At 41.7% G+C, this 17,507-nt stretch overlaps 1 protein-coding gene across 2 annotated transcripts in view; it reads left to right on the forward strand.

Annotated features, from left to right (window-relative positions):
• The first annotated feature begins 5,090 nt into the window (after positions 1-5,090).
• Positions 5,091-17,507, forward strand: part of dnajc1 (DnaJ (Hsp40) homolog, subfamily C, member 1) — a 34,816-nt gene continuing 22,399 nt past the window's right edge. Inside the window, exon 1 of one of the 2 annotated variants that reach the window (XM_035429997.1) lies at positions 5,091-5,415. In XM_035429997.1, coding sequence (XP_035285888.1) covers positions 5,266-5,415 — 150 coding nt within the window. In that variant the 5' untranslated portion in view covers positions 5,091-5,265. Of the gene's footprint in view, positions 5,416-10,411; positions 10,640-17,507 lie in introns of those variants that run through there. The other variant, XM_035429998.1, reaches the window with a different exon arrangement.

Raw genomic sequence — 17,507 nt, forward strand, 5'->3', positions numbered from 1 at the left:
TGTTTCATTCATTTTAATACACAAAGACTGCCTGAGGGAAGTTTAAGGAAAATTGGAAACATAAGCCCGTAAAACACCTAATCCTCCTTGAATTTTGATGGAGGGACCCTGATGCTTATTTTTACACTGTAGACTAAGCTTGCACAGAACAGAGTCGGAGGAAGACCTTTTAATATGTGGCTTTCGCATGCAGTCTCAAACATCCAGTGGGAGCCGCTAGATAGTGATTAATCATGGATCCCTATTTGACTGAATCCTTCCAAACCCTGGGAAGTGCAATCACATTGCATGTCACTTTATGGAGCTGCTGGCTACAGTCGCCATTGGCACGGTCTAGATTCAACCCAAGGCTATGAGGCTCATCCATGAACCACAGTGTGGTACCTTAACTGTAGCCATCCAGCAGCCCCTGAAATAAATTCACTTTGTGATTTTCAATTGTACATTTTCTACAAGTTGATGGAATCACAATCATGAAACCAGACAGACCGCCCACACAATGTCTGCATAAATGTTATTAATGAGAAGGAAGCTGAGCCTATATGAGTAGTTCTTTATTATGTGTATCGTGCTAATGGCATAGTACAGACCTGGCTGTGATTAAAAAACCCTTTATTAATTATTTGCTAAGAGGCAGATTTGTGGTTTGATGGGGCGTTTTTGCTTGTAGGGTGGAGGTTTGCAATACCAGGAGAACTTTGGTATGGAGTAATGACTGCTGACCTGTTATTTTCCAGATGCAGCAACCCCCTTGTCTACATTGTTGGAGTATAAATAGAGAGAGAAGGGGGGGGGGGGTAGATGAAAATAGCAAACACATGATGTTGGCAAGTTAAAATATGATACAACCTCCAGGCAACTCTCTGCATGATTGCTTCTTCTAGTCAGTATGCCAGTGTGCACTGTCCCCACAGTCCTGGAACGAACTTCCCGAAACTGTCAGGACTGCAGAATCACTCACCATCTTCTGACGCAGACCGTAGACCCACCCCCTTCATACTCCATCTTGGTTCCCCCTTCCACTCACACCTTGTAGCATTCTGTACTACTGTACTTATTCAGGTTATGGTATTTTTATGGATTTAGGTTAAATTTTAGTGGTTTTATGTTTTTCTTCTTATGGTTTGTTATGGGTGTAGTCTTTATGTGTTTAGAATTTGTACTTTGGTTCTTGGTTAGCATAGTGGACCTGCACTGGTACTTTAGTGATGTTCATATCTTTACTTGCTGGTCTGGGAACGTTGTTAGCCAGGTCTGGCACTATTGCTTATATAAATCAGGTGAATGCATTTATGTTTCTCCTATATTGTACATTGCTAACTTAATGCAACAAAGTAATGCAACATGAACTCCTATAAATAAGACTGAGAACTATTCAGCTTGTGGCTTTATTTTTCTTGCAGTTGTCTTATTGAAATTGAACACCATTTTATATCTTTTCCGTTCTTGCTTGACCACTACATGGCCGAAAGTATGTGGGCACCTGACATCCAACATCTCATACAAAATTATGGGCATTAATATGGAGTTGGTCCACCCTTTGCTGCTATAACAACCTCCACTCTTCTGAGAAGGCTTTATACTAGATGTTGGAGCATTGCTGCAGGGATTTGCTTCCATTCAGCCAGAAGAGCATTAGTGAGGTCAGCACTGATTGGGCAATTAGGCCTGGCTCGCAGCTGGCTTTCCAATTTATCCCAAGGGTGTTGGATGGGGTTGAGGCCAGTCTAATTCTTCCATACCGTTCACAACCAAACCATTTCTATATTGCCCTTGCGGTGTGCTCGGCGGGGCTTTGTCATGCTGAAACAGGAAAGAGCCTTCCCCAAACTGTTGGGGAAGCACAGAATTTATCTAGAATGCAACGGTATGCTCTAGCATTAAGATTAGTCTTCAGTGGAACTCAGGGGCCAAGCCCAAACCGTGTGAACAGCCCCAGACCAAGGGGTGTCCAGATACACTAGATGCCAAATGTATTTTAAACAGAATCTCATCTTTTAAACCAGTTCCAAATCTGAAACCCAGAAATCAGTAATTCATTTCAGAGTGACAAATTGCCAATTTCTCCAGTGGTGCGTTTAAAAAAATCACATGCACTGCATTGACAGAGTGCAATTAACAGGGTTAGTTGTAGGATTGAATGAGGAGCCATGAAGGGGATACACTGACTACGTCTCCCAAGGGGGTCTGGAAAAGGGGAAAAACAGTAGTATTGGAAAAACTCATTACTCAGATAACAATGACTTTATTTGGCTTTCAAAGAAGAATCCATTAGCTCTCTTTTTTTCCCTCTGAGTTGTTAATAACACAAGCAACATACAAGTGCACGTTTTTTTATGCAGTCTAGTAAAATAAATCATTAACAGCGTAACATAATCCTTCACAAACAGTGTACTAAAGTCTTGTATAACAGAGTCATCTCCTAAATTTCATGTTGAGGACAAGATCATGGCCACATCTGTGTCTGTTAATTGTGTTTTATGTTCTTACCATTTTGATTAGTAAAAAACAGTATAACAAACCAGTGGGCATGGCTTGCCTCTTTCTTACAACTACTCCATCACTAATGGTTAAAAGCAGGAGTGTCAAACTAAATCCCAAGGGGACCGCAGGTCCACAAGTTTTTGTTTTCTTTTCAATCAGCTGCCAATTAAGGTCTAGAGAACAAGGTGTGTAGATTCCGTAGCCAATCAGTGACTTAAATGAAACACGTGCGCTGAGAACACCACAAAAACAAGCAGGCCCTCCAGAACTGGAGTTTGGCACCTGTGATTAAAAGCATTTCACTAAAATATAATTTTCATACTGATCAACTCTTGGAGCTCCCAGAGACTATGGCTGAGATTGGAAAGTCCATGGGTCAGAAAGTAAAAGTCCTGCCATGTATTTATCCCACCTGTTAGCTCAGCCAGCTGATTTCACTAATTGTTCCACATCCTGGCAGAATTGTGCTAATTAGCAAATCCGAGTGAATCCTTTTAACTCACTTCTATGCCATTATGTTTCACTATGTTTTACTGCAATTATGTTATTTAGCAGGTTTTCACTGCCATTGTCCAGCGATTTAAACAGTGAAATAAAATGCACAATTCCACCATATAAGGAAAATTGAGGGATGTGTGTGATTTACAAAACTTTTTTTTTCCATTTGTACACACATTTTTTAACTGGTCCTATGATACAATTGAGTACTAAATCCACACAAATACTATGCGAGACCCCACGCCTTCAAGCGGAGTAGGCTATTCTCCGTAGCCACTGCTTTCGCATGTAATGATGAGGGTGATACGCACCTGTTCAAGCAGGCTTAACCATTCCTGGTTTTCCTTAACTTCAAACATGGATTTGAAAGAAAAACCAAGATGTTGTGAGCAATGTCAACCCTCAGAATAGGCTGGTCTGTGTGTTAATTTGTTTTACATACCCACTGTATAAAACTGCAAAACAAATGCATGTAAATGAGTTCCATAGAATCGCATCCATAAAAACAAGGTGGTATCAATAACCCTGCTTGGTAGAAGTGACCAGGTAAGACAATGGCATATGCAACCAGGGTAGGCAATAAAAACAGTATTTTTTTAAACTGCAACTTGTAGTAAAATAATGGTTTACGTGAATAAAATGACCCACGTTGGTTTGTCTGATTATCGCTTTACTTGGGTTACCTGGATGTTTGCCTATATCAGCAACCATTGGTCTACATACAACGTGTGAACGGAAAAGATAAAAATCTCCTTGCTGCATGATATTCATTTCTACCTTAAGATTCTATGGCTGATACGATGAAATCAAATCACGACGTGCCTTCCTGTTGATGGGAGGGTGTTCCTTTGAAAAGGAAACGTAGGGTGAACTCAGGTTGAGTGGGACATCAGGTTGAATGGGACACTTAAGCAAATTGTTATCATATTGTGATAATTTTCCAAACCAATCACAACATATGTTACTGGATTGTAGCTGTATATGTGCTGAACATAAAATAAAACTTTTGATTGGTGTGACATCACTGCAGTGGATGTGGTCTCGTTTTTCAAATCTGCTGAGCAGTTGAATGACATGGTAAGCATGCTGGCATGTGCTTACCATGTCAAAATGGCATGTGCTTACCATGTCAAAATGATAAGGCTGTGCATCTGTCAATTTTTGCGCAACAACATTAATTTTGGTGTTAGAATGAACAGTGATAAATAATTTTTTAAATAATAATAATAATGTTTGCAAATTGGCACTAGATTTTATGAAAACCAAATTTATAGCACTGTCCCACTCTAACTGACAGCTATAGCTTGAATGGGACAGAGGTTCTCAGCTAGAGTGGGACACTTTTCCAACTAAAAAACAGTGCACAAAATGACACTGTCCCACTCTACCTGACTCCTGCCCGAAACACAGAGGGGGGGGGACTGTCCATGTTTGAATGGCTGTCATTTTTAAACAATTATACATTCCAACACAATTTCAGCACAGAAATGCCATAGAGACCAAGGATTATCTATAGAAATATCACTTGAGTGAGTAAATTGCTTTTTCGTGGTTTCCAGGAGGATTTAGAGCGACATAGCGGGGGCGACATAGCTCAGGAGGTAAGAGCGGCTGTCTGGCAGTCAGAGGGTTGCCGGTTCGATCCCCCGCCCTGGGTGTATCGAAGTGTCCCTGAGCAAGACACCTTACCCCTAATTGCTCCCAACGAGCTGATTGGTACCTTGCATGGCAAGTGTGTGAGTGTGTGTGTGTGAATGGGTGAAAGAGAGGTATCAACTGTAAAGTGCTTTGGATAAAAGCACTATATAAATGCAGTCCATTTACCATTTACAAAATACTGTCCCACTATACCCGAGTTCTCAAATCCCACAGTTCAAAGAAACCTTAATTCAAAAGGTAACGTAACCTACCACAGAAGGTAGAAAGGAAGTTCAAGTAGTCAGCCTACCCAGGGCGGTGAACATTTTCCGAATTTTATTCGTGTTACATATATGTCTGATCTAAATGCGAGCATGTATTCTTTCATTTTTGCCTGACGTCCACACGCAGAATTGCCTAATGCAGTGCCGAAAAACAGCAGCCTTTGAGAACCTGCTGGCAAAAAAATGCGCGTCTCCTTTAAGATAAACACGGGAAGCGGTAGCCACGTTTGACTTGGAGGTAGTATGGCAGTTCATTCTCAAAAGGAATAGCCAAACTAAAATAACATTTTATTCACCTGGGCTTAATTCCTCTCGTGGATGGGAACTCGTGCGGTCACAGAAATAGTACTACTGCCCGAGAATGGCGTCCTCTTGGGTCACGGGATTATTTATCATTTACGTTTTTTCTGTTCACCCGGTGCCTACGTTTACATGGGATACAGACCTGGAGCTCTTTGACCTGGTGGAGGAAATCCCGCAAAACTTTTATGAATTCTTATCAGTGGAACAGGTACGCAAATGCCACCAATCTCTATGCTGGTTTCAAGGATTGTTCCTATTTGCGAGCAAGCTTTCCTGGTTTCAAAGATGCACTTCCGTAATGTATCTCTTCTGAACAGCTGTAAACTACGGTGATAGCCTACACGATGACAGAAATTCATTGTGGCACGGAGAATTTCTAAGTACTGCAATGTATTCACTGTCCACAGAGCAGATAAGATGTTCTTACCTAAATGCAAATTCTGCTTCGATAGGCTATTTTGCATTAATCTTTTACGTGCCGTTGTAGTTTACGAATTGACGCTATAATTCAAATGAAAAAGTTGAGATGGTAATTTTCATTCTGTTCCGTTGTGTGGTTTGTTAGTGAATACACTGGTCGCCGACTCACATCATTCGGTGGCATCTTTTTTGTGCGACTGAGCGCGTTACCGGGGACGCTGCACAGTACAAGGAGCGGTGTGGGGATTAAGGAGACCAGCTCTGACTTTCGGTTTTAATTTCAGGAAAGGTCCAGGCTAAGGGGCCTACTCTCAACGCTGGTTGTAAGATTGTAGGCAAGAGTCACAGGCTATCCGGAGTGTAAGAACGTGGGACATTAATGCAAATGGTGACGTGTCGTTCCCACTCTGAAGAACTAAATATTTAGCAAGCGGAAATTATTACACTAAGGCCAATAGAAAATCAATTCTCTGCTGACCACATTGCCAAGGCAACGTAGACTAACCGTTTTCCTCCCAAGATGTGATAGGGTGTCCACGTTTCGGAAGTAGCTTACATTCTACTGAAAATAGTTGTGGGCTATAAAATTAGCTGATGATGTACGACACTCCTTTTGAGAAAATCAAGTAAAAACTGGATATTTGTTAATCATTCACATTCTGTAACGGCAGTGCACTGATCAAGAAGCCACCGGCATTTTTCTGATCTCTCTAAAGAATTTACTCAACGAGCTCCATACCAGAGTAATCGTAATGGTAACCAAATAATCTTTCTATTTGATTGGAAGTCATTATGTAGGAGCGCCTAACAGGGCAGTCAAACGCAGCTAGCAAACTTATGAAAGTTGGTGTAAAATGAAATCATTACAGTTCAGCTATATTTCAGGTCTTAACTTGTTTTCTCTCACGGTACTTCAGTCCGCCGCCAGCTAGGGGTCGCGATAGCGCCGTTGTCGAGCCACTTCTCAACGATTATTCCTTTTGCCCCACGTCAGTAATCTACGTTGAAATGGGTAACTGCCACTGATTAAACTCAGTGCTGTTTACGAGCGACGCTCAGGTGTTAAATTCGGTTCGATTATTTACTACCAATGCATGCTACAGTAGCCTATTTTAAATGTTGTACAGGAGCATGTTAGGCTTTGTTAGAAGCATTGGAAAATGCCCAAACGAGAGCGTTATTTAACAAATGTGATCAGTTCTAATATTTAACTTGCACAAAAAGTTACATTTAATAAAAATTCACAATTCAACTAACTAATGGTCTTCAGACCTTACGTAGAATCAGATGTCTCTCACCATATTAGATATACTAATTGATTTTTATAAATGTAAGATGGTACAAGGAGCCAGGTGGGGAAGCCTAGGAAGTAACAGGAACTGGCCTCTACTGTGCATGTTGAGGCAAAAGTGCTGGCTGCTCATTGAATTCAATGTAGGAAACCAAGGTGATATAACGAATAACCTCATTGGACAATTTTTTGTGGTCGTAAATTTCATTAAGTGTAGCGGTTTGTGAAACAATTGCTGTTTTGGTCCAGACGTGGGAAAATATTTAAATGTACACATTTTGTTACATATTATATGCTTTTCATAGTAATTGTAACAATCATTAATCAATTTTCAAAACACCATTAAGGAAGTATTATTTTGCATTCAAAAGTCTGATATTGCCCATTCACTTTAATTGGAGCTCCAATGTTTTGTACTCAACATGCACAGTACATGCCTACTTCCGGAGCTTCACAAGCTTTGGTTAGCTAATGGAATGCTTTCTTGTCTAGTTAAATATGCATGTCGATGCATTGGAGTGGCTTTGGGTACACCTGGAGAATAACCATTGAAATACAAGTAATTCCTGCAGGTCACATGGTGGAGACAAACTGGTGGGCCTAGTCTGAACCATGGATCCAGTTGACATATCCAGAGGGCAAGCACTAAAATGAAACCTACATTGGCTTTGTTTTGGTCTGTCAAAGAATTTTGTTTTGGGTGATGTACTATTGTGTGTAACTTTTAGTAAATCAAAGAGAGCATGGCATTTTAGGGTTCAGTGATAATATAAGTTCAATGTTTTAAATTAAGTGGTCACCAAACTCATTAGGGTGTGTATGAATTGAAAGTATAATGTAGATTAAAAATGTTAAGGATTTATGCCAGATGCAGATGACTTGGATTGAATCTCTCTTTTGGTGGTCTGACATTACAAATCTCCCTTGGCGGAGGTGGAGTGCGTTTCCCAGATTTATAGCCCACCAAAGCCTGACCACTGGAAGTGCAGGCCTGAATCCTGCTGGTATCTGTCAGGCCCTGACGAGTCATCCAGTGGGCGGGCCCTGGAGCCGGTACACTTTCTCTAAAAGAAACAGTCTTAAACTGCGCAGCTCCCTGCTGAATGCCACCCAGCACGACTCTGTAAATGTATAAGGGGAATGTTTTTTATATTATATTTAGATTATATTTCAACAATAATGTACCTGACTCTGGTTTGGTCTGTGTTTTTTGACACACGTCCTGGAACCCAGTATTAACCCTCAGGTGATTCCCATTTCTTTATCGTCCCTTTCACACCGTACCTCATTACCTGGAAGTAATTGCTGGCCAGACGACATGCCGAGCCGCTTGTTACCTCCTCATTATGGGCTGCTCTCTCACATTCATTCTTTCTGTGGCGTCTCGTTTGTTCCAAGTCGACTAAGATAATGAATTCACAGAGCCTGTCTCCAGCTGGAGAGGGAGAGCACCTAATTGCGAAATAATTATGCGCGACCATGTACTTTGTCTACCATAGCCAGCCGTTTCATGAGCCTTATTTGCTACACACTGCCTAGATGCTGACTACATGACACGACAAAATTAGTGAATACATGTTATAGGGGAACATAAGTACTAATACTACTTAGAAATGGCGATTTAAGTGATTTTTGTTGTCATTACATTAGAATCCAGTGACATATTTTTATGATGCTATTTGATCATTATTTTAAGTCTTATACTTTTGTAGAATATGTTTTCTAATGCAGGCTTTTTCCGAAACATCATACAGTTTTTTACAGGGGCTGTTTGATTTACTGGTCTTGAGGTTATTCCCACACAATATTGTCAGTTCAGAAGCTGAAGTGTCCAAATGGATGCCTCTTCAGATGATTCTTTGTCAGCTTCAGTGCTGTTCAGAAATCAGAAGCTGAGTGATGAAATTTTCTGCTTGCTTTGCAGCCTGCTCTTCCAGGCAGCAGCTTCCCAGTTTCAGATCTGGCTTATTTAAATTCATTAATTCGTGCAGATCTACATGTGAAGTGGCTAATTAACTTCTGTGACTTCTCTGTATGGTGTTATCCAGCTGTATAGATGGGTACTGCTAGTGTAATGTGTACCAAATCATATTTGTCAATCAGAGCTGTTTGAAAGCACCTGCTGAGCTTATTGCAGTAAATGCAAAGGTCTGCTGATACAGGGCTGTTTTCTAAGTGAGGAACTTCTGTGCTGTGCTGGAATAGGAATTTACTGACTCTGTATCCACACAGACACTAGATTATGGACACCGTGCTGTAAGCTACACTTGTGAAATGGTCTGTCAGCTCCGCCATGATAAGCCGGTCCAGCGTCTTTGAAGAGGAGCCGGAGCTGCAGTCTGCGTTTGGTGTCAGAGAAGCAGAATAGGCCCAGGCATTGTCCTGATAATGCATTCCTTTTCAACTCTACAAATCAATCATTTCTGCATAATGGCAACATTATATCACAAAGCAGAACGACTCCAAACCTTTGTTGGAGCAGTGCGGCATGGACACACACAGCCGCACACAAAACACACACAAACACACACACACACACACACCATTCACTGCCAGTGGATCAACAGAATTCTCAGGTCTGTAATTCAGCAAGCAGCAGCACTCAAGTATGGTTAGAGCGTTCTTTTTCTTCTCAAGGCTGCAGCCCAAACATCCAGGGACCCCCGTCTAAAGCTCCAGTCTTACAGCCTCAGCGGAAACCGGATGATATGTGCTCATTTAATAAGCCTCAGGTGTGGTTACAGGTTTAGGCTTTCCATGAGAACCCTTTTAATGCAAACGGATGTGGTGAAATCTTCTGTAAAGATCCAGACAAACATAGTGTGGTCAGGAGCTCACGAGATTCATTCGATGTGATATTGTGCCTTTCGCTTCTATTTCAGTTATAATCTAGAAAAAAAGCATTGCTAAATATTTTGAATCTTGCATGGAATTGTATGCATTGCAGTTATCACTAAACCTGGTCTGCCATTTAAAAAAAAAAAAGAAAAGGTTATTCATATTACTTAAAGCAGCATAGTGGTTGGTTATTTGTTTGGTAATGTGGTCTATATTTTTTACATTGATTTTATTTGTGTGGGTGTGGTGGGGTGATGCAGTTGCATAGAAGTGGCTGGCCGAAGGTTTCTGAGTGTAAACGTGTTCATTAAATTGCATTTCATAATTTGGCAGTCTTCTCCAGAGAAACCTACACAGATTACACTTTTGCATACAGTCCATTTATGTCCATTCATACAGCTGCATGTTTAAGTACTTCAGGTTAGATACCATGCGTAAGGGCGCAAAGACAGTGCCCCAGCTCAGAATTGAACACACACCCTTTGCGTTTTGAGCCCAGATCCATAACCATTAAACTACACTATCACTCACCTGGCAGCATTGCAGTGACACAACAGGGTCACACACAGAAAACATGTCACATGCAGCAAGTGATCCGTATCATATCAGCTGCTCTCGTTGAATTCTAGAAGATGCCATAAACCCAGCGGAGTTCTGGAAACAGGAAGGGTCCAGCAGCTGTTGCTCAGCATCCCTGCAGTTAGCCGACACACACGCGACCTCTTCTAACTGTGGCTCGGGTTGCCAGGTTTGCGCGTGAGTCCGTAACCCTGACCTCGCACTGCTGTTCAGCTGCTTCTTGGTGAGCGGAGAGAAGGATCGCTCGTTGGAAGGATGACTACGAGAAGCCCCCCCCCCTTCTCTCTCCTCCTCCCCGATGCTGGTAATTGCTTGACCTTCTCTGTTTTATGAGCCTCTTTGTTGTTTCATCCGCTGAGCTCTAAAGACTTTATTAGTGAGGTTTGGGAAACGGTGCTGTTTTTACCCCCCGCCTCCCTTGCCCCCAGGGAAGCCCCCGCCCCACAAGCCCTCCCATTCACAGCCTCCTCATGCTCCCAAGCTGTTTAAAAGCTAACAAGCAAACAACTCATAAGAGCGTAAAATAAACAATGCCCCCCCTTTAAAAAAAAAAAAAAAACTCCACGGCCCACTGAGGCACCCTGTTCTGTATGGGCGGGGCTTCCACCGTCAGTCCCGCCTCTGAAATATCAGCTGTACCAAGCGTCGCCTGTTCAGCCGTGATCGCCTCGTTCCTGAAATCCTCTCTGGAACCAAGTTTAAAATAAACTGCACTTTCAGGATATTATGGGAGGCGACAACATTCGGCAAGAGTCAGACAGCTGGGAATTTCCTTTAGTTCAGACCGACTATTAAAATAGTGAAGCAGAGTGCCAGGTTTTTGAATAATTAGGCAAGCATATTTAAGCAAGCATATTTGTTTTGCACGGCTTAGGTTAGATGTTTACAGTAGCGGTGTCCAGTCTTTTCCAAAAAGGGCTGTTTTTTTTCCCCAAAGTCCGCACTAAGACACCTGATTCTAATTATCAAGACGTTGTTTGAAGACCATGATTCATTAGTTGAACTGGATATCATAGTGCTGGGCTAAAACAAGAACCTGCATCCTCTCTGACCTTTTTGGGTCAGATTTGAAACCTCGGGTTTACAAAAATGGCAGCATTATGAAAGGAAGTACATTTTTACACGTGCTTAAATCAGTGAGACTTGAAGTTAAGTGAGCTGTCTGCGTGAGCCTGGCTGTGAAATGGAGTTGCTATACGAGGCCTCTGCGGGATCCTGCACTTCACCTTTCAAAGGATTTGGGCTATTTTTAAGTACATTGCTGAAAGGATGTAGACCTGATTTATTCGGCTCAAAATCTACATGAACGGGTGAGACCTCACGTGGTTTAGATGGCACCTTTCACTTATTCAACCACTTAATATATTTATAGGTTGACCTTCATAATATGTGGTATAATAAAGTGGTAGCTTTGCCATTTTGATTACATTTGAAATTGTGTAATGGGACGCTGAAGGTTTTGTCATAGTGATCTTTTCCTGTGTCTTTTGAGATGACATGACACTGGGAATTGGCCAAAATTTGTTTACCTGTGTTGCCATTTATTCCCAGAAAAATGGCTGAAAGTATAACCTTGTTCAAAATGGCTCAACATGTATTTTATACACACACACACACACAATGCTGTGTGGTTGGAGTGATGATCAGTTAATTTGAAAAAGATACAGAATTAATTCACCATTTAATAGATGGTGAGAAAAACATGGTTTGGCAGATGCTTTCGGCCAAAGTGCATTTAAGTGGCAAGAAAACGGCACTAGAGCTAGGGGTAGGCAGTCACAATCAGTGCTACTGTCAAGGTGCACGCCCGCAAAATAAAGGGAGAAAAGGCTTCATTTTTGCACATATAAACGGAAGCATGAATTGAAGTGCGATGTGAAATGGTGTGCCGGTGAATCTGCCTTCCTGGCCGATGTGTTCCACTATCTGGGATCGAAGGAGGAGAAGAGCCGGCGAGGCGCGGCTGGCGGCTAACGGGAGATGGGCCGGCCTCTCTCTCTCCCTCCGTGCGTGTGCGTGCATATGCGCGTGCGCGTCTGTGTGCGCAAGTGCTGGAGGGAAAGCGTTTGGCACGTGCAGCTGGCTGAGAGGGTGCGAGTCTGCCCCCTACAGGCGCTCCTCCTCCATGCACGTGTTGCATGCTGGCAAACATGATTTTGAATGCTTTTGCAAAATGGGGTTTGAGTAATCTTTACCCGTTACTTTCAACTGGCCACACTATGTATGTATGTGTGTGTGTGTGTGTGCGTATTTATATACATACCTTTCTGTACTTGCAATTTCCTCTTGTCTAAAGGCTCAACGATTTTACATTTATCATATTCCCAGTTTCAAGATGACTGGACATTCTTCACATTTTACATGTAGTTCTCGCTTACAAATGCATATTTGCTGAAGCGCTTATGGCAAAGTGCCTTAAGGAAATGATTGTATTGCTCACTGTGGGAACTGATATGCACAACCACTACTAGCCCTTACACACTGCACCAAATTGTGTGTGTGTGTGTGTGTGTTTTTGTCAATCTCCTTTTGTAGTTCTTTTTTTATTTTTATTTTTTACATAAATGGCTGTGTTTTTAAACAGTTATGTGTAGTAATTCCTTTGAATAGTCAGCCAGACCTTACCGACATGCTCCTCTGGTGTTAATAACAGCTTTATTTATAGTCTCTCTCCTTATGATGAAAGGCCACATCTCTGATCATTGCCACTTCCCCAGGCACCCATCCCCAGCACACTATTTATTCCCCTTATAATGTGTGCTTAACCAGCAGGTACTAGATATACAAATTAATCATCACTACTATGCATTTGTATTTGAAATATGTTGCTTCATGTTATGCCAACACCATCGTTGAATATAGTCCAGATGTATTCCCTTTTTCCAGGGCCATTAATGTTTATCTAATCTGTGAATTTCACCAGCCAACCTAAATAAATCTTTTTCATTTTGGCTAACAATAAATAAGGATAGGAATGCACCAAAGGCCGTTTTATGTTTGTGATCCTGTTTTTAAATGGACACTAATTAAACTGCGAGAATGAAATTGCCTCTCTGGTGCCAGGGGTAATTATTGGTGGAATAGTTATGTGTAGGCTATATAATCGGCATCACAGAAATATTTGTGGCTCAAGTTAGCGATTAAAAGGGAACGTGTAATTGCAGCAGTAACATCACGGATCCGACCTGTGCTAATGGGGCAGTAGTTTGTGGTGCTTGTAAAAGCAGGCGATTGGGTGCGTAGTTCCCGCTGTTAAACCACAGTGACAGCGTCGCTCTCTGGGAAGTGCTTTTGTGCGGAGCGCCGGCTTGAGTGCGGAATTCGGAATGTTGAGTGTTACCCTGTTCTGTTCTGCTTGGCCGGAACAGGCTGCAAACCAAACGGCTGAATTCTCACTGCAGCTTCGCTCCAAGAGTTCTGGAACTCAGAGCGCCACTGGTTTCCATGGGTTTCTTTGCCAATGACAACAAGCCCCCTGCCAATACGTTCTTGTTCCGCAAATATGTCCCAAAACCTTGATCAAGCCCCTTCCTTTGCCACCCCTCGCCAACTGACACACACCTCAAACTCCGGATTTTGTTGTCTTTCCAAATTTCAGGCTAGCCTCATTCGCTCATCTTTTGATAAGAGAGGACCACATTCCAGCCATTGGAAGCCAGCTGCTGCCTGTGCATTATCGATAGCTATTGCTTGCAGGCAGTTTTCAGAGAAACTACCAAGTAAGGCATAGTACTGTGCACTTTGGAAAATGACTATTGCGATTTGCTGACTGCCTAAGGTCATTTAAAAGTAAGGATACGTGGGCTAGTGGTTGAAATATTTCTATAAATCTCGGTATTGTATTAACAGCCCTTGTGACGTACCCTTGGGGAGAAATTATTTTTTTACCCGCCCTCTTGTATCTTAATGTAATTACGTTTTCATCTCGAAGATGCCTCATTAGCATAGCTGATTGAATTAGGGGAACAGAGATGGAACGCTACAACAGCCGTCTGTTTTGGTTCTAGAGAAAGCTTCCATTGTTCTGGTAGGGCCACACCTTTGATTCACAAAGCTTACCCTACGAAAACGCATGCTTAGGAGATGGTGCTTGAGGGCGCATACCCTCGAGTGTGGTGTTTTCTTGTGAGACCACGTGTGCGGTCTTTCAGGCTTATGGACCCGTTTCCTCATTGTTTATGCAAAGAACGCAGATGCAAGCGCACGCACGCTCGCATTGGCGAATGGTTACGCGCAGGTGACCACTAGATGGCGGTGGTGTGGCGGGAGTGATCTGGAACCGAGTGGAGGGGCTAGGAGCCCGCTTTTAGGCTCCGTTGAGCAAAATGAATGAAGAGGAGGCACAAAGAATGGGGGATGGACTGCACGACTAGATTGCCAGGCATTTGATATGATTCCAAAATTCCCACTGATTTATATCCGCTCACCGCACTGTCGCACGAGGCCACCTCCAGGGGGAGCTTCTGCTCTGCGATGTTGGACTTCGAGTACCGAATGTAATTGCTTTGGACAATGGCATATTATTATTATTATTATTATTATTATTGTTAATAATAATACTAATAATAATAATGACAACATAATTATAATATGGTGATGTATATTTGTTTTGAAATTTATAATTGGGTGCAGAATAGCTCACGTAGCTCAAAAGCTAGTTCCCAACGACAAGAAACAAACGAAACAAACATTCAAGATGCCCCTAGCGTGGATAGTGATTTCGCAAACGTGCTATTCATGTTTTACTTTGAATTTGTTACAGGCTGTTTGCTGCAAAATATTTTGTACGACCGTGCTAAATAAGTTCGACGTATTTCTGTACATGTGGTAAACCAGATTCATGACAAATTGAAAACTAGAATAAAAGCCAATATATTCGCCTTAAGTTAGATATATAGATGTACCTTTAAGATTTGTAGAAACTAACTAGCCTAATCAAAATATGACACCTCAAATGTAGGCATATTTAAATAAAATATGTAATATATGGCATCTAAATATCTATTTCGAGATTTCCTGGGCCAACTGGGAGCCTTTTTACTTATTTTTATTTTACAGTACTTAATCAGTAAGTAGCCTGCTGTGTTGAGATTCGATAGCTTAGATATTGTGTCCTTTTCCAACTCTCTAACCATGATTCCTGTAGGCCTACTAAACGGCCATTTTATCCGTCTGTGCTGATTATTTCCTCTGTTTCCAGTTACTTTAGTTTGATCATTTCTGTTTATGCCCAATGACACGCTATATATTGAATTGTACAAATGTTTGGTTATATTTAAAGTACATACTTATATTTATTATTTTACTTTTCTTGGATTTAGCTTACATTTCGTTAATTTGAATACGTCTCCGTAAACTGGAACTATTCCTTTGCACAATTGTACAAATATTATAAAATGTAAAGCATAAGCTTGAACCATTTTTTATTTACGCTTTTATGTATCTTGATTTCTAGTCGTTTCGCCATCTTTCCTAGCGTCAGAATGTTTCACTTGGTTTGCGAGTTGAGGGAAAATCAGCTCTTGTGCTTTCGGTTTTGAGAGAGCCTTTCAGCGCACACCGCTAAATGACCAGACATTTGCAAATTCAAGTTCGTCGATTTTCTAACCTTATAAGTTCAGCGATTTCGGAAAAAGTGCTTTGAATTTTGACTCGACCCATGGCAGGGTTGTCGGCGCGTTGTTGCTGACTTCCAGTTTGAGTCCACATGCGCGCTGTATCCGCACTGCCGTACTCTGTAGCTGAAAATCACCAAGCGGAGGACAGGGCCGAGGGGAAACCCGCAAACGAGTAGCCTTTCACGGCACAGAGGGAGACTACAGACCTACTCTCCGTAATGCAGACAATGTGTGATTCCATTGCGCCTTTTTAGAAGGGGGAATTATATATATTTTTCGTGTGTCTGTATTATTATTTTTTGCAGAAGGATCTATTGTATTGCATTATTAACTAAGTGACATCATTAAAAAAAAACTTTTCCACACACACACACACACACACACACACACACACATATATATATATATATATATATATATAATATACGTGTGTGTGTTTACATATGCATATGTGTATTTATGTGTGTATATATGTGTGTGTGTGTGTGTGTGTTTACATATGCATGTGTATTTATATGTGTGTGTGTATGTTTCCTGAGAGCACCACAAGCGATTTATGTGATAGAACACGACTTGTAGAAAATCAGGACAATTAAGATATTAATTAATCTGCTTTTTCTCCTGTTTTAAAAATAAAGGGTCTTATTTCTTGATGTCTTGTTGTTTTAGGACATGCATGGGTAAAACCTAAAAATTATGATGCATAACGGGAAACAAAACCAGACATTTAAGATTAATTACAGTAGTTCGGAATGGGTAGAGACTTTTTGTAGCCTGTGTGTTTGGGACATGGGTGTAATTTATATTTTGGATTGCAAGGAGTTTAATGTATGGTTTCATGCACAGGTGTGTGTGTGTGTGTGTGTGTGTTAAAGAGAATAGGGCCAGTGACTGGTCAACTTTACCTTTGGGAGCCAGAGATATTTATAAAATGGACTGACCAGAACCAGTAGTATTTTTACTAATGGTAGAAACAGTACATTGGACCAATGGCAGGTGAATCATGCGGATGTAGACTTGTTTATGACTGTACAATGAGCGAAATACCAAAACCGGTCAGACTTAATTTTATCCAGGTAATACTGACTAGTGCCTCCACCCATCTGTTTGCGCACAAATGCAATTAACTGAGTGGTTTTCATAGATTTTGTTTTTACATACAATACATTCATACAGCTGGATATTTACTGAGACAATTCAGGTTATGTGCCTTGCTCAAGGGTGCAACAGCAGTGACCCACCTGGGAATAAATCCTATAACCGTGGGGTTGCAAGTGCACGTCCCTAACCATTACGCAGTGCCGTGTCTTTGCCATCAGCTCTTTAACTGTTAATGAGACTGTCTGCTGAAACACAACCTGGCATGTTTGGTCGGATCGGAGCGGCGTAGATGCCGCGAAAGAAGTACTGTGGAAAAGCGGCGAGGGGAATACCGCTAACGCTCACCGCTGTCTGCAGCACAGGGTCTGTTTACTCTAACGAGTCCCAGCCGGTCGCCAGAGCTCGTTCAGAAATCACACCCTAACCAACATTATTATGACCCTTTCGCCGGGC

This window comes from Anguilla anguilla, chromosome 8, assembly GCF_013347855.1.
Source record: "Anguilla anguilla isolate fAngAng1 chromosome 8, fAngAng1.pri, whole genome shotgun sequence".
Taxonomy (NCBI): domain Eukaryota; kingdom Metazoa; phylum Chordata; class Actinopteri; order Anguilliformes; family Anguillidae; genus Anguilla; species Anguilla anguilla.